The following is a 24,644-nucleotide window of genomic DNA, read 5'->3' on the forward strand; positions in this document are numbered from 1 at the left end:
TCTTCCTGTACCACTGCTTGAAGAAGGTGTCTTCCAGGAACTGGCAGTAGGACTGGGAGTTGAGCTTGACTCCATCCTCAACCCGAAAAGGCCCCACAAGCTCATCTTTGATGATACCAGCCCAAACCAGTACTCCACCTCCACCTTGCTGGCGTCTGAGTTGGACTGGAGCTCTCTGCCCTTTACCAATCCAGCCACGGGCCCATCCATCTGGCCCATCAAGACTCACTCTCATTTCATCAGTCCATAAAACCTTAGAAAAATCAGTCTTGAGATATTTCTTGGCCCAGTCTTGACGTTTCAGCTTGTGTGTCTTGTTCAGTGGTGGTCGTCTTTCAGCCTTTCTTACCTTGGCCATGTCTCTGAGTATTGCACACCTTGTGCTTTTGGGCACTCCAGTGATGTTGCAGCTCTGAAATATGGCCAAACTGGTGGCAAGTGGCATCGTGGCAGCTGCACGCTTGACTTTTCTCAGTTCATGGGCAGTTATTTTGCGCCTTGGTTTTTCCACACGCTTCTTGCGACCCTGTTGACTATTTTGAATGAAACGCTTGATTGTTCGATGATCACGCTTCAGAAGCTTTGCAATTTTAAGAGTGCTGCATCCCTCTGCAAGATATCTCACTATTTTTGACTTTTCTGAGCCTGTCAAGTCCTTCTTTTGACCCATTTTGCCAAAGGAAAGGAAGTTGCCTAATAATTATGCACACCTGATATAGGGTGTTGATGTCATTAGACCACACCCCTTCTCATTACAGAGATGCACATCACCTAATATGCTTAATTGGTAGTAGGCTTTCGAGCCTATACAGCTTGGAGTAAGACAACATGCATAAAGAGGATGATGTGGTCAAAATACTCATTTGCCTAATAATTCTGCACTCCCTGTATAGGTAGTGACCTATATGTAGTGCACGCGTGTAATGGTGTCCCCGCACTCACAAAGTCCGGGGAATTGGCCCTGAACAATGTGGGGGCACCTTGGCTAGTGCCAAGGTGCCCACACACTAAGTAACTTAGCACCCAACCTTTACCAGGTAAAGGTTAGACATATAGGTGACTTATAAGTTACTTAAGTGCTGTGTAAAATGGCTGTGAAATAACGTGGACGTTGTTTCACTCAGGCTGCAGTGGCAGGCCTGTGTAAGAATTGTCAGAGCTCCCTATTGGTGGCAAAAGAAATGCTGCAGCCCATAGGGATCTCCTGGAACCCAAATACCCTGGGTACCTCAGTACCATATACTAGGGAATTATAAGGGTGTTCCAGTAAGCCAATGTAAATTGGTAAAATTGGTCACTAGCCTGTTAGTGACAATTTGAAAGAAATGAGAGAGCATAACCACTGAGGTTCTGATTAGCAAAGCCTCAGTGAGACAGTTAGTCACTACACAGGTAACACATTCAGGCATACTTATGAGCACTGGGGCCATGGGTGACAGGGTCCCAGTGACACATACAACTAAAACAACGTATATACAGTGAAAAATGGGGGTAACATGCCAGGCAAGATGGTACTTTCCTACACCAGTGTTCTTTACATAAACTGTACTTTTATTCCCACAATTGGCACAGCCCTGGTACGCAGAGAAGTCCCTTGTAAGTGGTGCCCCTGGTACCAAGGGCCCTGTGGCCAGGGAAGGTCTCTAACGGCTGCAGCATGTATTATGCCACCCTGGGGACCCCTCACTCTACACATGCACACTGCCTCACAGCTTGTTTGTGCTGGTGGGGACAAAATGACTAAGTCGACATGGCACATTGTAAATGCAGGGTAGCCATAAAGAGTATATGGTCTGGGAGTCTGTCAAATACAAACTCCACAGTTCCATAATGGCTACAATGAATTCTGGGAAGTTTGATATCAAATTTCTCAGCACAATACATCCACACTGATGTCAGTGTGGGATATATTGAAAAATGCACACAGAGGGCATCTTAGAGATACACCCTGTATATACCAGTCCAAATCCTAGTGTTAGTCTGACCAGTTTCTGCCAGTCTGCCACTTCCAGACAGGTTTCTGGCCACATGGGGTGAGTGCCTTTGTCACTCTGTGACCAGGAACAAGGCCTATACTGGGTAGAGGTGCTTCACACCTCCCCCTGCAGGAACTGTAACACCTGGTAGTGAGCCTCAAAGGCTCAGGCCTGGTATTACAGCACCCCAGGGCACTCCAGCTAATGGAGATGCCCGCTGTAGGAGGCTGGCTTGGCTAATAGTGGGACATCTGGCTATCTTGGCTTAAAGTGGGTACCTGATGGTACTTACACCTTGTGCCAGGTCCAGTAATTCCTTATTAGTAGTGTTCTAGCAGCTTAGGCTGATAGAGGTAGCAATAGCAGAGCAGCTTAGGCTGAACTAGGAGAAATGCAAAGCTCCTACTATACCACTTATATCATATAGCACTATATCACAAGAGTCACAATACCCAGAGTTACTAAAAATAAAGGTACTTTATTTTAGTGACAATGTGCCAAAAATATCTCAGAGGATATACTCCCTTAGGAGGTAAGTAAAATACGCAAAATATACACACAAACCAAAATAAGGTAACTAAACAGTTAGAAAAGTAGTGCAAACACTGTAGAATACACTAGGATGCAATAGGCCTAGGGGCAACACAAACCATATACTATGAAAGTGGAATGCGAACCCCTCAGGGACCCCTGGCCTAATGTAGTGTGTAGAGGGTTCCTCGGAGTGTCAGAAAACACTAAGGGTGTCCAAGATACCCCACCCCAAGACCCTGAAAAGTAGGAGTAAAGTGAACCTACTTCCCCAGAAACACACCAAAGTCGTGAAAGGATATTCTGCAAAGACCACAACTGACTGCAAAGCACTGAAGAAGGATTCCTGGACCTGAGGACCCGTAAAGGAAGGAGACCAAGTCCAAGAGTCCCGAAAGTGTCCGGGGGGGCAGGGGCCCACTAAACCCCGGATGAAGGTGCAAAATGGCTGCCTGCGGGTGGAAGAAGCGGAAGATTCTGCAACAACAGAAGGTGCCAGGGACTTCTCCTTTGCACAGAAGATGTCCCACGGAATGCTGGAGGATGCAGAGTTGTTTCTTTGAAGAAAAACCACAAACAAGCCTTGCTAGCTGCAAAGGTCGCGATTGAAGAAAAAGGTTGCTGCCCAGGCCCAGGAAGGACAAGGAGGTCGCCACTTGGAAGAGGAGACAGAGGGGGTCCTCAGCAATGCAGAGAGCCCACGCACAAGAAGGCAGCACCCGAAGAAGTACTTGAACACGGGTTCAAGAAAACTGAGCACGGCAGTCATCTCAACACTACAAAGGAGGGTCCCACGAAGCCGGTGGTCAACTCAGCAAGTTGAGCAATGCAGGACAGAGTGCTGGGGACATGGGCTGTGCTATGCACGAAGGATTCCTTGCAAAAGTGCACAGAAGCCCTAGCAGCTGCAGTTCACAGTGTACACAGGATTTCTGTCTAGCGAGGGGAGGCAAGGACTTACCTCCGCCAAATTTGGACAGATGGACCACTGGACTATCGGGGTCACTTGGATCCACCACCTGTGTTCCAGGGACCACGCTCCTCACGATGAGAGGAGACCAGGTGAAGTTGAAGTTTGGTGCCTGTATTAGCAGGGGGAAGGCGGCGTCAACCCACAGGAGATTTCTCCTTGGCTTCCAGTGCAGGGTGAAGGCAGACAGCCCCCAGAGCATGCACCACCAGGAAACAGTTGAGAAAGCCGGCAGGATTAGGCGCTACAATGTCGCTGGTAGTCTTCTTGCTACTGTGTTGCAGTTTTGCAGGTGTCCTGGAGCAGTCAGCGGTCGATCCTTGGCAGAAGTCAAAGAGAGAGATGCAGAGGAACTCTGGTGAATTCTTGGACATCGTTATCTGAGCAAAAGCCCACAGGAGACACCCTAAATAGCCCTCAGAGGAGGATTGGCCACCTAGTCAGGTAAGTACCTATCAGGAGGGGTCTCTGACGACACCTGCTGGCACTGGCCACTCAGAGGCCTCCATTGTGTCCTCACACCTCTGGATTCAAGATGGCAGAGGTCTGGGACACACTGGAGGAGGTCTGGGCACCACCCCTGGGGTCGTGATGGACAGGGGAGTGGTAATTCTCCTTTCCTTTGTCCAGTTTCGCGCCAGAGCAGGGACTGGTGGTTCCCTGAACCAGTGTAGACCGGCTTATGCAAGGGGGGCACCATCTGTGCCCTTCAAAGCTTTTCCAGAGGCTGGGGGAGGCTACTCCTCCCCAGCCCTTAACTCCTATTTCAAAGGGGAGAGTGTAGGAGGCTGGACTGGCTTGTAGTGAGTACCTAGGGGTACTTGCACCTTGCACCAGGCCCAGTTATCCCTTATTAGTGTATAGGGTGACTAGCAGCATAGGCTGATAGATAATGGTAGCTTAGCAGAGCAGCTTAGGCTGAACTAGGAGACGAGTGATGCTCCTACAGTACCACTTAGTGTCATATGCACAATATCATAAGAAAACACAATACACAGATATACTAAAAATAAAGGTACTTTATTTTTATGACAATATGCCAAAAGTATCTCAGTGAGTACCCTCAGTATGAGGATAGCAGATATACACAAGATATATGTACACAATACCAAAATATGCAGTAATAGTATTAGAAAACAGTGCAAACAATGTATAGTTACAATAGGATGCAATGGGGGCACATAGAGATAGGGGCAACACAAACCATATACTCCAAAAGTGGAATGCGAACCACGAATGGACTCCAAACCTATGTGACCTTGTAGAGGGTCGCTGGGACTATTAGAAAATAGTAAGGGTTAGAAAAATAGCCCACCCCAAGACCCTGAAAAGTGAGTGCAAAGTGCACTAAAGTTCCCCAAAGGACAAAGAAGTCGTGATAGGGGAATTCTGCAGGAAAGACACAAACCAACAATGCAACAACGATGGATTTCCAGGCAAGGGTACCTGTGGAACAAGGGGACCAAGTCCAAAAGTCACAAGCAAGTCGGAGATGGGCAGATGCCCAGGAAATGCCAGCTGTGGGTGCAAAGAAGCTGCTACTGGACAGTAGAAGCTTAGGTTTCTGCAGGAACGACAAGGGCTAGAGACTTCCCCTTTGGAGGACGGATCCCACACGCCGTGGAGAGTCGTGCAAAAGTGTTTTCCCGCTGAAAGACCGCCAACAAGCCTTGCTAGCTGCAAATCATGCGGTAAGTGTTTTTGGATGCTGCTGTAGCCCAGGAGGGACCAGGATGTCGCCAATTGCGTCAGGGGACAGAGGGGGCAACGAGCAGGACAAGGAGCCCTCTCAGCAGCAGGCAGCACCCGCAGAAGTGCCAGAAACAGGAACTACGAGGATGCGTGAAACGGTGCTCACCCGAAGTCGCACACAGGAGTCCCACGTCGCCGGAGAACAACTTAGGAGGTCGTGCAATGCAGGTTAGAGTGCCGTGGACCCAGGCTGGACTGTGCACAAAGGATTTCCGCCGAAAGTGCACGGAGGCCGGAGTAGCTGCAAAAGTCACGGTTCCCAGCAATGCAGTCTGGCGTGGGGAGGCAAGGACTTACCTCCACCAAACTTGGACTGAAGAGTCACTGGACTGTGGGAGTCACTTGGACAGAGTTGCTGGATTCAAGGGACCTCGCTCGTTGTGCTGAGAGGAGACCCAGGTTACCGGTGATGCAGTTCTTTGGTGCCTGAGGTTGCAGGGGGACGATTCCGTCGACCCACAGGAGATTTCTTCAGAGCTTCTAGTGCAGAGAGGAGGCAGACTACCCCCACAGCATGCACCACCAGGAAAACAGTTGAGAAGGCGGCAGGGTCAGCGTTACAGAGTTGTAGTAGTCGTCTTCGTTACTTTGTTGCAGTTTTGCAGGCTTCCAGCGCGGTCACCAGTCGATTCCTTGGCAGAAGGTGAAGAGAGAGATGTAGAGGAACTCGGATGAGCTCTTGCATTCGTTATCTAAGGAATCCCAAGAGACAGAGACCCTAAATAGCCAGAATAGAGGGTTTGGCTACCTAGGAGAGAGGATAGGCTAGCAACACCTGAAGGAGCCTATCAGAAGGAGTCTCTGACGTCACCTGATGGCACTGGCCACTCAGAGCAGTCCAGTGTGCCAGCACCACCTCTGTTTCCAAGATGGCAGAGGTCTGGAGCACACTGGAGGAGCTCTGGGCACCTCCCAGGGGAGGTACAGGTCAGGGGAGTGGTCACTCCCCTTCCCTTTGTCCAGTTTCGCGCCAGAGCAGGGCTAAGGGGTCCCTGAACCGGTGTAGACTGGCTTATGCAGAAATGGGCACCATCTGTGCCCATGAAAGCATTTCCAGAGGCTGGGGGAGGCTACTCCTCCCCTGCCTTCACACCATTTTCCAAAGGGAGAGGGTGTAACACCCTCTCTCAGAGGAAGTCCTTTGTTCTGCCATCCTGGGCCAGGCCTGGCTGGACCCCAGGAGGGCAGAAGCCTGTCTGAGGGGTTGGCAGCATCAGCAGCTGCAGTGAAACCCCGGGAAAGGCAGTTAGGCAGTACCAGGGTCTGTGCTACAGACCACTGGGATCATGGGATTGTGCCAACTATGCCAGGATGGTATAGAGGGGGCAATTCCATGATCATAGACATGTTACATGGCCATATTCGGAGTTACCATTGTGAAGCTACATATAGGTAGTGACCTATATGTAGTGCACGCGTGTAATGGTGTCCCCGCACTCACAAAGTCCGGGGAATTGGCCCTGAACAATGTGGGGGCACCTTGGCTAGTGCCAGGGTGCCCTCACACTAAGTAACTTAGCACCCAACCTTTACCAGGTAAAGGTTAGACATATAGGTGACTTATAAGTTACTTAAGTGCAGTGTAAAATGGCTGTGAAATAACGTGGACGTTTTTTCACTCAGGCTGCAGTGGCAGGCCTGTGTAAGAATTGTCAGAGCTCCCTATGGGTGGCAAAAGAAATGCTGCAGCCCATAGGGATCTCCTGGAACCCCAATACCCTGGGTACCTCAGTACCATATACTAGGGAATTATAAGGGTGTTCCAGTAAGCCAATGTAAATTGGTAAACTTGGTCACTAGCCTGTTAGTGACAATTTGAAAGAAATGAGAGAGCATAACCACTGAGGTTCTGATTAGCAGAGCCTCAGTGAGACAGTTAGTCATCACACAGGTAACACATTCAGGCACACTTATGAGCACTGGGGCCCTGACTAGCAGGGTCCCGGTGACACATACAACTAAAACAACATATATCCAGTGAAAATTGGGGGTAACATGCCAGGCAAGATGGTACTTTCCTACACAACCCCTCCCAAACGAAGGACAATAGGACTAGCCATGACCTGATGAGTCTTCATTGTCTAAGTGGAAATATCTGGAGAGTCCATCTGCATTGGAGTGGCTACTCCCAGGTCTATGTTCCACTGTATAGTCCATTCCCAGTAGGGATATGGACCACCTCAATAATTTAGGATTTTCACCTTTCATTTGTTTTAGCCAAAGTAGAGGTTTGTGGTATGTCTGAACAATGAAGTGAGTGCCAAACAAGTATGGCCTCAACTTCTTCAGTGCCCAGACCACAGCAAAGGCCTCCCTCTCAATGGCAGACCACCGCTTTTCTCTAGGGGTCAACCTCCTACTAATAAAAGCAACAGGTTGATCCTGGCCCTCAGAATTAAGTTGTGATAGGACTGCCCCTACTCCTAATTCAGATGCATCAGTTTGGACATAGAATTTTTTAGAGTAACAAGGGCTTTTCAGGACAGGTGCAGAGCACATGGCCTGCTTCAGCTCCACAAAAGCTTTCTGACAGCTAGCTGTCCACAATACCTTTTTAGGCATCTTTTTGGATGTGAGGTCATTAAGAGGGGCTGCAATGGAGCCATACTTCTTAATGAACCTCCTGTAATACCCAGTGAGGCCTAGGAAGGCTCTCACCTGAGTTTGAGTAGTAGGGGGAACCCAATCTATAATAGTTTGGATTTCCCCCTGAAGTGGTGCAATCTGTTCCCCACCAACAAGGTGTCCCAGATAAACCACTTTCCCCTGCCCTATCTGGCACTTGGAAGCCTTGATAGTGAGGCCTGCCTTTTGCAGGGCCTCTAAAACTTTCTATAGGTGGACCAGGTGATCATCCCAACTGGAGCTAAAGACAGCTATATCGTCCAGATATGCTGCACTAAAAGCTTCCAGCCCTTGCAGGACTGTGTTCACCAACCTCTGAAAAGTGGCAGGTGCATTTTTCAATCCAAAAGGCATTACTGTGAATTGGTATTGGCCTCCAATGTTTGAAAATGCAGTTTTAGGTTTAGCATCTTCTGATAATTTGATCTGCCAATACCCTGCAGTCAAATCAAAAGTGCTTAGATACTTGGCAGATGCCAGTGTGTCTATGAGCTCATCTGCCCTGGGTATAGGGTGAGCATCAGTTTTGGTTACCTGGTTGAGACCTCTGTAGTCTACACAAAACCGCATTTCCTTCTTTCCATCCTTGGAATGAGGTTTTGGTACAAGTACCACAGGAGAAGCCCATGGACTGTCAGAGTGCTCAACCACTCCCAGTTCTAACATTTTCTGCACCTCTTGCTTTATGCAGTCTCTGACATGGTCAGGCTGCCTATAGATCTTACTTTTGACAGGCAAGCTGTCTCCAGTATCTATAGTGTGCTCACACCAAGAAGTGGTACCTGGCACAGTAGAGAAGAGTTCAGAAAACTGACCCAGGAGATTTATGCAATGGTCTTTCTGCTCAGCACTAAGACAATCAGCCAAAACTACACCTTCCACTAGAGCATCTTGTTCTGTGGAAGAGAAGAGATCAGGTAGAGGATCACTGTCTTCTTCCTGTCCCTCATCAGTTGCCATGAGCAGGGTGAGATCAGCCCTGTCATAGTAGGGTTTCAGGCGATTGACATGGAGCACCGTAAGGGGACTCCTGGCAGTGCCTAAGTCAACTAAGTAGGTGACTTCACCCTTCTTTTCAACAATTATGTGGGGACCACTCCATTTATCTTGGAGTGCTCTTGGGGCCACAGGCTCCAAGACCCACACTTTCTGCCCTGGTTGGTACTGAACCAAAACAGCCTTCTGATCATGCCATTGCTTCTGGAGCTCTTGGCTGGCCTGAAGGTTTTTACTGGCCTTTTTCATATACTCAGCCATCCTTGATTTGAGGCCAAGTACATAATCCACAATATCTTGCTTTGGAGCTTTTAAAGGTTGTTCCCAACCCTCCTTGACAAGTGTTAGTGGACCCCTAACAGGGTGTCCAAAGAGGAGTTCAAAGGGGCTGAAGCCCACTCCTTTTTGGGGTACCTCCCTGTAGGCAAAAAGGAGGCATGGTAAAAGGATATCCCATCTCCTGCGGAGTTTTTCAGGGAGTCCCATAATCATGCCTTTGAGAGTTTTGTTAAATCTCTCCACCAGTCCATTTGTTTGTGGATGATAGGGTGTAGTGAACTTGTAAGTCACACCACACTCCTTCCACATGGCCTTTAAGTAAGCAGACATGAAATTGCTTCCCCTGTCTGATACTACTTCCTTTGGGAAGCCCACCCTGGAAAATATTCCCAGGAGGGCCTTTGCCACTGCAGGTGCTGTAGTGGTCCTTAAAGGAATTGCTTCAGGATATCTTGTGGCATGGTCCACTACCACAAAGATAAACCTATTACCTGAAGCAGTAGGAGGGTCAAGGGGGCCAACTATGTCAACCCCTACCCTTTCAAAGGGAACCCCAACCACAGGCAGTGGAATAAGGGGTGCCTTTGGGGTGCCACCTGTCTTGCCACTGGCTTGACAGGTTTCACAGGACTTACAAAATTATTTTGTGTCCTCAGACATTCTAGGCCAATGAAACAAGGGAACAAGCCTGTCCCAAGTTTTCATTTGTCCCAGATGCCCAGCTAGGGGAATGTCGTGGGCTAGAGTTAGGAGGAACTTTCTGTACTCCTGAGGAATCACTAACCTCCTGGCAGTTCCAGGTTTAGGATCCCTTGCTTCAGTGTACAAGAGGTTGTCCTCCCAGTAAACTCTGTGAGAGTCACTGACATCCCCATTAGCCTGTTTGACAGCTTGCTGTCTTAGACCCTCTAGTGTGGGACAGGTATGCTGTGCCACACTCAGCTCCTCCCTGGCAGGCCCCCCTTCACCCAAAAGCTCAGCAGTGTCTGCTTCCAGCTCCTCTGGTGTAGGTTCTGCACAGGGTGGAAATTCTTCTTCCTCAGAAGTAGAATTCACTGTAGAGGGAGGGATAGTAGGAAGTGCTTTACTTCTCCTAGCCCTAGCTTTAGGGAGCACTTGGTCCATTGTTCCAGGATCCAAGTCACCCTGTCCTTTTTGCTTTTTGGCCTGAGCCCTTGTTAAAGCAAAAATATGCCATGGGATGCCGAGCATTGCTGCATGGGCCTCCAACTCCACATCTGACCAAGCTGATGTCTCCAAATCATTCCCTAATAGATAGTCTACAGGTAAATCTGAAGCTACCACAACTTTCTTTGGACCAGTAACCCCCCCCCAGTTGAGATTTACAACAGCCATGGGGTGGCTAAGTGTGTTGTTGTGAGCATCGGTTACTTGGTAGTGGTGACCAAGTCGGTGTTGTTCAGGGTGGACCAGTTTCTCTATGACCATAGTCACACTGGCTCCAGTGTCCCTGTAGGCCTGAACCTCAACACCATTTATTAGGGGTAGTTGCTTGTACTTATCCATGTTAAGGGGACAAGCAACCAAGGTGGCTAAATCAATAGCCCCCTCAGAGACTAACACAGCCTCTGTGGTCTCCCTAATCAGACCAACCCCAACTAAGTTACCAAAAGTGAGCCCAGCTACTCCCTTGGATTGGCTATTAGTAGGTTTGCTCCCACCACCACTGCTATTAGTAGGGACACTAGGTGTAGCAGTAGGGGTTGTAGTGGTAGGAGGCTTGGTGCTTTTCTTTGGACAACTGGGATCTGTTGTCCAATGGCCTTTTATTTTATATAAATAGCACCGTGGTTTCTTTTCTTTGTTTTGATTTGAAGAGGATTTGGGCCCACCACCCCCACCAGAGTGTTTTTGTGGGCCTGATGAAGACTCATTTTTAGATTTGTCCCCACCCTTGTCTGAAGACTTACCATCCTTCTTCTTGCCATCCTTGTCACCCCCTGTATGAACTTTTCTGTTCACTCTTGTTCTGACCCTTTTGTCTGCCTTCTTTCCCAATTCTTGGGGAGAGGTAAGATCTGAGTCCACTAGATATTGGTGTAACAAATCATACACATAGTTATTCAGAATATGCTCTCTCAGGATCAGATTATACAGGCTTTCATAGTCAGAAACTTTACTGCCATGTAACCACCCCTCCAAGGCCTTCACCGAATAGTCAACAAAGTCTACCCAGTCTTGTTAGGACTCTTTTCTGGTTTCTCTGAACTTAATCCTGTGTTGTTCAGTGGTTAAGCCAAATCCATCCAAGAGTGCATTCTACAAAACTGTACAATTATTGGCATCACTTTCCTTAACAGTAAGGAGCCTATCCCTACCCTTTCCACTGAAAGATAGCCATAGGATAGAGGCCCACTGCCTTTGAGGGACCCCCTGCACCATACAGGCCCTCTCAAGTGCAGCAAACCACTTATTAATGGCATCCCCCTCCTTGTAAGGGGGAACTATCTTATGCAGATTCCTAGAATCATGCTTTTTCACATGATTACTATCAGGAATACTGCTGCTGCCACCACGAGGTCCAAACCCCAACCTCCGTCTCTCTCTTTTTCTAAGTCTAGAGATTCCCTGTCTAGAGCCAGCTGTTGCTGTTTAAGCTTCAGCCTGGACTCTTCCACTCTCAATCTATTGAGTTCCCTTTCTAACAGTCTGTCATCAGGGTGGGTGGGTTGGGAATGCTTTGACACAGAAGAATGATGTGAATGAACAGAGGGAGACCTGTCCCTAACAGTTGGCACTCTAGCAACCTGGCCTGCAGGAATAAAATCATCCCTTCTGTGATGTAAGCTTACATTACTACCAGCTATGCTAGGTGGTCTGCTAAGGGGCAGGTTAGGAAGGGCACCCTCTAACACTCTTACTGGGGGCTCCCCTGAGTCAGAGTGTAAGCTATCTCCTAACTTCTCAATTGAAGTGCCAGCTAAGGCCTTATCATTTTCAATAAGCATGTTAGACAATAATTCTCTAGAGGGGTTCTTTACCACCACTAAACCTCTATCAATGCAGAGACTCCTCAAACCCTTCCAGTTAAGGTGGTCATAAGCTGAGCTGACCAGATTAAGAGAAGTTCCTACATCAGACATGATAGAAAGGGTTTAGGGACAGATAAAAGAGAGAAAAAGTTTCAGGATTTTTTAAGGAAACAGAAAAAAAACTTTTTCAACTTTTTAGAAACGTTTTGAAAGTTTAGGAGTACTTTTCAGCACTTAGCAGATAGTGTAAGAGAAGAAAAGCAAAACTTTTTGGTTAGGTGTACATACACTGAACTTGTTTTGTATATTATTCTCTCATAAAAAGTACACAATGACAAAGTGGCAAGTAGTTACAAGTACTTATCCCACCGCTGCACAACCAATGTAGGAGGCTGGCCTGGCTTGTAGTGGGTACCAAGGGGTACTTACACTCTGTACCAGGTCCAGTTATCCCTTATTAGTGTAGAAGAGGTGTTTCTAGCAGCTTAGGCTGATAGAAGGTAGCTATAGCAGAGCAGCTTAGGCTGAACTAGGAGACATGCAAAGCTCCTACTATACCACTGGTGTCATATGCACAATATCATAAGAAAACACAATACACAGATATACTAAAAATAAAGGTACTTTATTTTTATGACAATATGCCAAAAGTATCTCAGTGAGTACCCTCAGTATGAGGATGCCAAATATACACAAGATATATGTACACAATACCAAAAAATATGCAGTAATAGCAAAAGGAAGTAATGCAAGCAGTGTAAAGTTACAGTAGATTGCAATAGGAGCACATAGGTATAGGGGCAACACAAACCATACACTCCAAAAGTGGAATGCGAATCACGAATGGACCCTAAAACTATGTGAGCTTGTAGAGGGTCGCTGGCACTGTAAGAAAACAGTGAGGGTTAGAAAAATAGCCCACCCCAAGACCCTGAAAAGTAGGTGTAAAGTGCACCTATATTCCCCAGAGAGCACAGAAGTCGTAATAGGGGAATTCTGCAAGGAAGACCAACACCAGCAATGCAACCAAAGTGGATTTCCGGACCTGAGTACCTGTGGAACAAGGGGACCAAGTCCAAGAGTCAAGACAATGTCGAGAGTGGGAAGATTCCCAGGAAATGCCAGCTGAGGGTGCAAAGAAGCTGCCACCGGATGGTAGAATCAGTGGATTCTGCAAGAACGAAGAGGACTAGGAACTTCCCCTTTGGAGGATGGATGTCCCACGTCGTGAAGAAGCTTGCAGAGGTGTTCCCACGCAGAAAGACTGCAATCACGCCTTGCTAGCTGCAAGGGTTGCGGATAGGGTTTTTGGATGCTGCTGTGGGCCAGGAGGGACCAGGATGTTGCCACTTGGATGAGGAGACAGAAGGGGCGCCCAGCAAGTCAGGGAGTCCTCACAGAAGCAGGCAGCACCCGCAGAAGTACCAGAACAGGCTCTTGGAAGAGGAGTGAACCGGAGCTCACCCGAAGACACAAAAGGGAGTCCCACGACGCCGGAGGACAACTCAGAAGGTTGTGCACTGCAGGTTAGAGTGTCGGGGACCCAGGCTTGACTGTGCACGAAGGAAATCCTGGAAGAGTGCACAGGAGCCGGAGCGGCTGCAAATCACGTGGTACCCAGAAATGCAGTCTAGCGTGGGGAGGCAAGGACTTACCTCCACCAAACTTGGACTGAAGAGTCACTGGACTGTGGGAGTCACTTGGACAGAGTTGCTGAGTTCCAGGGACCACGCTCGTTCTGCTGAGAGGGGACCCAGAGGACCGGTGATGCAGTCTTTTGTTGCCTGCGGTTGCAGGGGGAGGATTCCGTCGTCCCACGGGAGATTTCTAAGCGCTCCTGGTGCAGAAAGGAGGCAGGCTTCCCCCAGGGCATGCACCACCAGGAAACAGGCGAGAATGTGGCAGGATCAGCGATACAAGGTTGCAGTAGTCGTCTTTGCTACTTTGTTGCGGTTTTGCAGGCGTCCTGAGCAGTCAGCGGTCGATCCTTTTGCAGAAGGTGAAGAGAGAGATGCAGAGGAACTCTGATGAGCTCTTGCATTCGTTATCTGAAGAATTCCCCCAAAGCAGAGACCCTAAATAGCCAGAAAAGGAGGTTTGGCTACCTAGGAAGGAGGATAGGCTAGCAACACAGGTAAGAGCCTATCAGAAGGAGTCTCTGACGTCACCTGCTGGCACTGGCCACTCAGAGCAGTCCAGTGTGCCAGCAGCACCTCTGTTTCCAAGATGGCAGAGGTCTGGAGCACACTGGAGGAGCTCTGGGCACCTCCCCTGGGAGGTGCAGGTCAGGGGAGTGGTCACTCCCCTTTCCTTTGTCCAGTTTTGCGCCAGAGCAGGGCTGGGGGATCCCTGAACTGGTGTAGACTGGCTTATGCAGGGATGGGCACCATCTGTGCCCATCAAAGCATTTCCAGAGGCTGGGGGAGGCTACTCCTCCCCAGCCCTGACACATATTTCCAAAGGGAGAGGGTGTAACACCCTCTCTCTGAGGAAGTCCTTTGTTCTGCCTTCCTGGGCCACGCCTGGCTGGACCCCAGGAGGGCAGAAACCTGTCTGAGGGGATGGCAGCAGCAGCAGCTGCAGTGAAACCCCGGGAATGGCAGTTTGGCAGTACCCGGGTCTGTGCTAGAGACTCAGGGGATCATGGAATTGGCTCCCCAATGCCAGAATGGCATTGGGGTGACAATTCCTTGATCTTAGACATGTTACATGGCCATGTTCGGAGTTACCATTGTGACGCTATACATAGGTAGTGACCTATGTATAGTGCACGCGTGTAATGGTGTCCCCGCACTCACAAAGTCCAGGGAATTTGCCCTGAACAATGTGGGGGCACCTTGGCTAGTGCCAGGGTGCCCACACACTAAGTAACTTAGCACCCAACCTTCATCAGGGGAAGGTTAGACATATAGGTGACTTATAAGTTACTTAGGTGCAGTGGTAAATGGCTGTGAAATAACGTGGACGTTATTTCACTCAGGCTGCAGTGGCAGGCCTGTGTAGGAATTGTCAGAGCTCCCTATGGGTGGCAAAAGAAATGCTGCAGCCCATAGGGATCTCCTGGAACCCCAATCCCCTGGTTACCTCAGTACCATATACTTGGGAATTATAAGGGTGTTCCAGTATGCCAATGTGAATTGGTGAAATTGGTCACTAGCCTGTTAGTGACAATTTGGAAAGCAGAGAGAGCATAACCACTGAGGTTCTGGTTAGCAGAGCCTCAGTGACACAGTTAGTCATCACACAGGGAACACATACAGGGCACACTTATGAGCACTGAGGCCCTGGCTGGCAGGGTCCCAGTGACACATACACTAAAACAACATATATACAGTGAAATATGGAGGTAACATGCCAGGCAAGATGGTACTTTCCTACACCCGTTGACCCAGATCTTCATCCACAGAAGGGTGGGTAATGGCTCCTGCCCACCTAGACACTCCTGCGTGGACTGGACTCTGTCCCCTTCTTTTGCAGGTCCTCTTCTTCCGGAATCCACCCTTCAGTTCCACTGGACTGGTGCTTGTCTTGCAATCTTCCTTTTCCAAGTTCAATTGTTAGTCCCTTCTAACTATTCCACATCCTTGGGTGGGGAACTTCACTTCGCATTCCACTGTTTTAGTATATAGTTTGCCAACCCCTTTAGGGCCCTAGCTATTTTCTGCTATTTCTTGCCAATGCTTGTTGTTTCTATATGCTAATTCCTAATAATAACTCTCTCTCTCTCTATATATATATCTATATATCTATATCTATATATATATATATATAGATAGATAGATAGATAGATAGATAGATAGATAGATAGATAGATAGATAGATAGATATAGTGTACTTACCTCCAGTTGGGGGACTGCCTATAAGTAATCTAATTCATTGCTACTGTAATAAAGTACCTTTATTTTTGTGTGGTTCCTTTCATGTGTGATACGTTGCTGTGTGACTGCTGTGGTATTGCAAGGGCTTTACACTCCTCCTTGATAAGTTTTGGCTGCTCACCACAGCTAAGACTAGAGGACCCTGGCTTCCTTGACACTGTCCCACTAAGTAATAGGTGCTGCCTGGACCTGGTATAAGGTGTAAACACCATAGGTGTCCACCGCACACCAGGTCAGCTTCTTACAAGCTGAGTTTGGGATTTGTGCCACATTCATTCTTACTTCAGGCATTCTGTTTTGAGAGTCTTGAATGTGTTAACTAGTTATTGGTGAATTCAATGTATTTACCCTACTAAAACGTCAAGCAAATTGCCCTTCAAGCATTTTTTTTTCTTACATAGAAGAGTAAATTAACTGTCCAAAGTTGATATAAAAATATACTCAGTGAAACGCACACCTTATCATACTAAATAATTTACCATAAAAGAATTGAAAGAAAAAACCTTCACTCACCATCTTTCCATTCTCTTGTAGAAGGGTTAATAATCCCAAACAATTCATCACATGTCACAGCTTTAGGATCTAAGTCTACAGCAACAGGCTTTCTCTTCATGTTCTGATACGTTTTGTTCAGGCACTTTAATACCTGTAGTGGAAGAACAGAGACAGATGTGACATCGGGTATGTATTAAGAACTGAACAAGCCACTTAGCTGCCTTTACAGTTCTTCAGCATTTATATCATTCATAGATTTACAGACATTTCAGTATGACCCTTAGATTGACATTTGTCAGATTTTCATACATAACCTATTTCTGAACCCAACAGAACACCCATGTCATCTTTGCCCCGTCCTCTACTACCACCTCCATTATCTCAGTTTTGCACCATTGGTTAAAACATACTCCACCATACTATTCACTAACTCACAATTCCCAATACCTACTCGAAATGAAATCATCCTCTGTGCCTATCGATTAGAAACAGTTAAGCTAATCCATGAGGACTTCCATTGGACCAGAAAAACCTTTAGGGCTCTTTGGTACAAACAAAAATCAGGCCATCTTCCAGGAAAGGCATAACTCAAGCAAGGGTGGCTAGGTATTTCTAGCAGCACGAATTGATTGCTGCTCTTCCTGGAAATTTAGAAACTAGATACTAATGCAAGCCCACTAAAAATGCCAGGAGCCTCCTTTTGAGGCTATGATTTTCAAAGGGCACAGGATCTAACAGTCAAGGCTTACTCTTTAACGGTGGTGTTCGCAAGAATGTCCTGTTCAGGTTGCACATGTATGCTACACAAAAATATATAATTATGGAGCAGTTTTATTTTTACGTAAACTTTTTCAGTAACTCTAATGAACAAGTTATTACCTTTGGTAACACCTCATCTGGTAGAGACTATGGGGGTTATTCTAACTTTGGAGGAGGTGTTAATCCGTCCCAAAAGTGACGGAAAAGTGACGGATTTACCACCAGCCGTATTACGAGTCCATTATATCCTATGGAACTCGTAATACGGCTGGTGGTATATCCGTCACTTTACCGTCACTTTTGGGACGGATTAACACTCCTCCAAAGTTAGAATAACCCCCTATGACTCTCATTACGGGTTTTGCGGGTGGCAGAGGACGACCGCCAAACTCGTACCGCCATCCGACTGCCAGTGCGACCAGAACACCACCAGCACTATTTCAAGTTTCCCGCTGGGCCGGCGGGACAGCCCAGCGGGAAACAGGGCCTTAACATTGACGCTGGCTCATAATCGAGCCGGCGGCAATGTGGCGGTGCGGTGCGTACAGCAGCACCCGCCGCGCTTTCCACTGCACGTAATTAGGGCAGTGGAAACCGTGACGGGGCTGTCCATATGGGCACCTGCACTGCCTATGCCAAGTGCATGGGCAGTGCAGGAGCCCCCAGCCCCAGATGCCCCCATTCCGCCAACCTTTCCATGGCAGTTCAACTGCCATGAAAAGTCTGGCGGATTGGGGAGTCGTAATCCCCAGGGAGGCACTGCATGCAGCGCCACCCTGGTGGATTACAACCTCTGAGACCACCAGGCTGTTGACTGGTAGAAACCTGACGGTGTCAGCGGTCGGGCCATGGCGGCTCCGCCATGGTGGTAATGTGGCAGTTGGACTGCCACAACCATGGCGGTCTGACCGCCACCACGAGTCTGCGTAATGAGGGCCTATGGAGTCACAGATTCCTTACCTTAAAACTATCCCCAGGCATCAGACTGGATCTGGACATTTTTCATGAGCAGTACACCTGTGCTCCGTTAGGTCGCATTGTTCAGCTCCATGCATCTTTGTCCACACTGGAAGTGATCTGCGCAGTGCCTATATAGGTTGCACCCCAGCATGCTGACGTCAATTTCGTTTTGCCATTTTCCACGACAGGAGCACAGAGCCACAAAAAACACTGACCACCGGTGTGGAAAACTAGGGCCCTGAAAGGAGAACAGCACTGACCATAGAAATCTATTAACAGAGTGGGAGGATTGGTGGGTCGGTAAGAAATATGCAGCTAGATTGAATCTCTATCAGATAAGGTGTTACCGAAGGTAATTTGTTAATCTGATAGAGACTTTTAGCTGCAGATTACTTACCTTAGAATTAGTACCCAAGCAATAATTGCCATTGAGGTGGGTCTGCAAACATAATGTAAACCAGAAAGTCCTGATGGACCAAGCGGGCTAAATGCTCATCCCAATGGACCTGAATGCACAACCAGTAATGTGTGGTGAACGTGTGCAGCGAGGCCCATGCTGCTGCCTGGCAGATGTTCAAGACCGGAACTCTGTGTGCTAATGCGGAGGTCATAGCTTTTGCTCTGGTAGAATAAGCATACAAACCCTCTGTGGGTTGCTTCTTGGCCAATGCTTAGCAAATTTTAATGCAGAGAATGATTCATCTGGAGATGGTCCGTTTCTGCATGGCGTACCCTTTCTTAGCCCTGATATACCCCACACAGAGTTAGTCATTCACCCGGAAAAGTTTTTTGTGGTTGTAGGAGGCTGGACTGGCTTGTAGTGAGTACCAAGGGGTACTTACACCTTGCAACAGGCCCAGGTATCCCTTATTAGTGTATAGGGTGTCTAGCAGCTTAGGCTGATAGATAATGGTAGCTTAGCAGAGCAGCTTAGGCTGAACTAGGAGACGAGTGAAGCTCATACAGTACCACTAGTGTCATATGCACAATATCATAAGAAAACACAATACACAGTTATACTAAAAATAAAGGTACTTTATTTTTATGACAATATGCCAAAAGTATCTCAGTGAGTACCCTCAGTATGAGGATAGCAAATATACACAAGATATATGTATACAATACCAAAAATATGCAGTATAGTATTAGAAAACAGTGCAAACAATGTATAGTTACAATAGGATGCAATGGGGACACATAGGGTTGGGGGCAACACAAACCATATACTCCAAAAGTGGAATGCGAATCACGAATGGACCCCAAACCTATGTGACCTTGTAGAGGGTCGCTGGGACTGTAAGAAAACAGTGAGGGTTAGAAAAATAGCCCACCCCAAGACCCTGAAAAGTGATTGCAAAGTGCACTAAAGTTCCCCAAAGAGCACAGAAGTCGTGAGAGGGGTATTCTGCAGGAAAGACACAAACCAGCAATGCAACAACGATGGATTTCCAAATGAGGGCACCTGTGGAACAAGGGGACCAAGTCCAAAAGTCACAAGCAAGTCAGAGATGGGCAGATGCCCAGGAAATGCCAGCTGTGGGTGCAAAGAAGATGCTACTAGGACGTAGAAGCTGAGGATTCTGCAGGAACGACAAGGGCTAGGAACTTCCCCTTTGGAGGATGGATGTCCCACGTTGAGAAGAGTTGTGCAGAAGTGTTTTCCTGAAGAAAGACCGCAAACAAGCCTTGCTAGCTGCAAGTCGTGCAGTTAGGATTTTTGGATGCTGCTGTGGCCCAGGATAGACCAGGATGTCACCAATTGCGTCAGGGGACAGATGGGGCGCCCAGCAAGACAAGGAGCCCTCTCAAAAGCAGGCAGCACCCGCAGAAGTGCTGGAACAGGCACTACAAAGAGGAGTGAAACGGTGCTCACCCAAAGTTGCACAAAGGAGTCCCACGCCGCCAGAGGACAACTTAGAAAGTCGTGCAATGCAGGTTAGAGTGACGTGGACTCAGGCTTGGCTGTGCACAAAGGATTTCCACCGGAAGTGCACAGAGGCCGGAGTAGCTGCAAAAGTCGCAGTTCCCAGCAATGCAGTCTGGCGTGGGGAGGCAAGGACTTACCTCCACCAAACTTGGACTGAAGAGTCACTGGACTGTGGGAGTCACTTTGACAGAGTTGCTGGATTCAAGGGACCTCGCTCGTCATGCTGAGAGGAGACCCAGGCGACCGGTAATGCAGTTCTTTGGTGCCTGCAGTAGCAGGGGGACGATTCCGTCGACCCACGGGAGATTTCTTCGGAGCTTCTAGTGCAGAGAGGAGGCAGACTACCCCCACAGCATGCACCACCAGGAAAACAGTCAAGAAGGCGGCAGGATCAGCGTTACAGAGTTGCAGTAGTCGTCTTCGCTACTTTGTTGCAGTTTTGCAGGCTTCCAGCGCGGTCAGCAGTCGATTCCTTGGCAGAAAGTGAAGAGAGAGATGCAGAGGAACTCGGATGAGCTCTTGCATTCGTTATCTAAGGAAATCCCCAAAGCAGAGACCCTAAATAGCCAGAAAAGAGGGTTTGGCTACTTAGGAGATAAGATAGGCTAGTAACACCTGAAGGAGCCTATCAGAAGGAGTCTCTGACGTCACCTGCTGGCCACTCAGAGCAGTCCAGTGTGCCAGCAGCACCTCTGTTTCCAAGATGGCAGAGGTCTGGAGCACACTGGAGGAGCTCTGGGCACCTCCCAGGGGAGGTGCAGGTCAGGGGAGTGGTCACTCCCCTTTCCTTTGTCCACTTTTGCGCCAGAGCAGGGCTGAGGGGTCCCTGAACCGGTGTAGACTGGCTTATGCAGAAATGGGCACCATGTGTGCCCATGAAAGCATTTCCAGAGGCTGGGGGAGGCTACTCCTCCCCTGCCTTCACACCATTTTCCAAAGGGAGAGGGTGTAACACCCTCTCCATGAGGAAGTCCTTTGTTCTGCCATCCTGGGCCAAGCCTGGCTGGACCCCAGGAGGGCAGAAACCTGTCTGAGGGGTTGGCAGCAGCAGCAGCTGCAGTGAAACCCCAGGAAAGGCAGTTTGGCAGTACCAGGGTCAATGCTAGAGACCCGTGGGATCGTGGGATTGTGCCAACTATGCCAGGATGGCATAGAGGGGGCAATTCCATGATCATAGACATGTTACATGGCCATATTCGGAGTTACCATTGTGAAGCTACATATAGGTAGTGACCTATATGTAGTGCACGCGTGTAATGGGGTCCCCGCACTCACAAAGTCCGGGGAATTGGCCCTGAACAATGTGGGGGCACCTTGGCTAGTGCCAGGGTGCCCACACACTAAGTAACTTAGCACCCAACCTTTACCAGGTAAAGGTTAGACATATAGGTGACTTATAAGTTACTTAAGTGCAGTGTAAAATGGCTGTGAAATAACGTGGGCGTTATTTCACTCAGGCTGCAGTGGCAGGCCTGTGTAAGAATTGTCAGAGCTCCCTATGGGTGGCAAAAGAAATGCTGCAGCCCTTAGGGATCTCCTGGAACCCCAATACCCTGGGTACCTCAGTACCATATACTAGGGAATTATAAGGGTGTTCCAGTATGCCAATGTAAATTGGTAAAATTGGTCACTAGCCTGTTAGTGACAATTTGAAAGAAATGAGAGAGCATAACCACTGAGGTTCTGGATAGCAGAGCCTCAGTGAGACAGTTAGTCATAACACAGGTAACACATTCAGGCACACATATGAGCACTGGGGCCCTGGCTGGCAGGGTCCCAGTGACACATACAACTAAAACAACATATATACAGTGAAAAATGGGGGTAACATGCCAGGCAAGATGGTACTTTCCTACAGTGGTAAAGGTACAACAATTCCCTTTTTGGGTTCAGCCAGTGTAATCTCTTGTCTTCCTTAGAGAGATGAAGCACAGTGTAAAAGGTAAGCAAAGTGATGGACTGGCCTATATGGAACAGGGTGACTACCTTCAGCAAGAAAGATGCTTGAGTTCACTGGATCAGCTTGTCACGAAAAGAGATGTAGGGAGGATGAGAGGACATTGCTTGTAGCTCACTGATCTTTCAGGCAGCTATAACTGCCACCAGAAAAGCAGTTTTCTGGGTGAGGAGCCTAAGAGGACAAGAATGAAGTGGCTCAGAGGGAATGCACATTAAAGTACAAGTTACTTACCTTCGGTAACAAAATATCTGGTAGAGATATATTCTAGTTGCAGAGTCCTTACCTTTAAATTTCCCTAGGCGTAAGACTGGATCCAGAGAATTTTCCTTCTAGCAGTACCTCTGAGTGCCGTCAGGTGGCGTCGGTCGACTCTGCAGGCGTCGTTGGCGTTGTGCTTGCTGTGATGATTTCTCAGTCGTATATAGGTGCCACCCCGGCGCACTGACGTCGGTTTCTTTTCACAACTTTCCACGCCAGTAGCGCAGAGCCATGAAGAACACTGAGAGTGGTGCGCCAAAACTAGGCCCCTTCTTACAGGAAAGTTCCTGTCCCTAGAAATCAGTTCGTAGTGCGGGGAGGATGGGCGGGTCGGTAAGGAATCTGCAACTAGAATATGTCTCTATGAGATATTTTGTTACCAAAGGTAAGTAACTTGTACATCTGATAGAGATTTCTAGTTGCAGATTCCCTACCTTTGAATAGATACATGAGCAATATCATCCCCGGTGTAGGGCCTGCGAACTAAGATCACACCAAAAGTCCTGTAGGACCGAACAGCCAAAGTAGCCGTCCCTTCGACCTGATTGTCCAGGCAGTAGTGCTTGGTAAAAGTGTACAGAGATGCCCACATTGCTGCCTGACAAATATCCAGGACAGGAAAGCCCCGTGCTAGCGCTGTGTTAGCAGCAGTAGCTCTGGTGGAGTGAGCTTGCAAACCTTCAGGAGATTGCTTTTTAGCCAGAGCGTGGCACATTTTGATGCATAAGAGTACCCATTGTGAAATGGTCCTCTTGTGCACTGCCTTCCCCTTCTTTGCACCCACATATCCCACAAAGAGTTGATAGTCCACCCGGAAGTCTTTGGTACGATCAAGATAGAACGCCAATGCTCTTTTTGGGGCCAGACGGAGGAGTTTCTCCTCTACATGAGAGGGATGTGGGGGTGCATAAAAAGCAGGCAATGTGATGGACTGTTCGACATGGAAGGGTGTCACTACCTTGGGTAGAAAAGAAGCCCTTGTGCGAAGCACCACTTTGTCAGGGTGTATGGCAAGAAAAGATGACTTAGATGATAGAGCCTTGAGTTCACTAACTCTGTGGGCAAAAGTAATGGCAACTAGAAAGACAGTCTTTATAGTTAAGAGCCTTAGGGGACAGTTGTGAAGTGGTTCAAACAGGGTACACATAAGGTAGGTTAAGACCAGGTTGAGATCCCATTGGGGCATGATGAATGGGATAGGAGGAAAAAGATGTGTGAGGCCTCTAAGAAACCTCCCAACTATTGGGGATTTAAATAAGGAAGGCTGATCAGGTAACCTTAAGAAGGCAGAGATAGCAGGGAAATATCCCTTAAGAGTACCCAAGGTAGAACCCTGCTGGGCAAGGGAAAGTATAAGAGAAGAACTTGAGCGAGAGGAGCAGATAGAGGATCGGCAGAATTGTCGATGCACCATGCCATAAATTTCTTTCATTGACAGGCGTATACAGTCTTGGTTGAGGGACGCCTGGCTGCCAAGATAACGACACAGACTTTGGGTGGCATGTTGAAAGACGTCAACTGTAGCCGCTCAATCTCCACGAAAGAAATCGCATAGTTGACAGGTTCAGGTGGACGACCTTCCCCTGCGACAGAAGATCCTCCTGAAGAGGTAGTCTGATCGGAGGAACTATGGCTGTGTTCAAAAGCTCGGGATACCAGACTCCGTGCCCAGTCCAGAGCCACCAGTATTACTTGGGCCCAGTCTTGCCTGATCTTCTTCAGAACTCTAGGCAGAAGTGGTATTGGTGGCAAGGCGTACAGGAGGCCTGACTTCCACTTGCGACGAAAAGCATCGCTGAGCGAGTGCCGCCTTGGAAACTCCAATGCGCGAAACAGATGACATTGTGCGTTCTCTACGGAGGCGAACAAGTCTAACCAAGGTTCTCCCCACTGCAGGAAGAGACCTTGCGCCACCTCCGGATGGAGACGCCATTCGTGGTCGACCATGCATCGTCGGCTGAGTTCGTCTGCTTTGCCATTCAAGGAGCCTGCCAGGTGTTGAACCACCAGGGAAATGCCCTGATGTTCCTGGCAAGTCCAGAGATGAAGGGCCTCTTGACAAAGAGTCCACAACCCCACTCCGCCTTGTTTGTTGCAATACCACATGGCAGTGGTGTTTCTGTGAACACCTGCACTGCTTTCCCCTTGGAGAGGGAAGAAATGCTTTTAATGCTAGTCGAATCGTTCGGAGCTCCAGATGATTGATATGGAGACCGGTTTCCGCCGGACACCAGATACCTCTGATCTCTGCCTCTCCCATGTGGCCATGCCATCCCAGAAGTGGC

General features: G+C 48.3%; 1 protein-coding gene across 1 annotated transcript in view; it reads right to left on the minus strand.

Moving 5' to 3' along the window:
- Positions 1–24,644, minus strand: part of DNAH17 (dynein axonemal heavy chain 17) — a 7,556,186-nt gene that overhangs the window by 3,983,449 nt on the left and 3,548,093 nt on the right. Inside the window, exon 29 of the mRNA XM_069201738.1 lies at positions 16,514–16,646. Coding sequence (XP_069057839.1) covers positions 16,514–16,646 — 133 coding nt within the window. The remainder of the gene's footprint in view (positions 1–16,513; positions 16,647–24,644) is intronic.

This window comes from Pleurodeles waltl, chromosome 7, assembly GCF_031143425.1.
Source record: "Pleurodeles waltl isolate 20211129_DDA chromosome 7, aPleWal1.hap1.20221129, whole genome shotgun sequence".
Lineage (NCBI taxonomy): Eukaryota > Metazoa > Chordata > Amphibia > Caudata > Salamandridae > Pleurodeles > Pleurodeles waltl.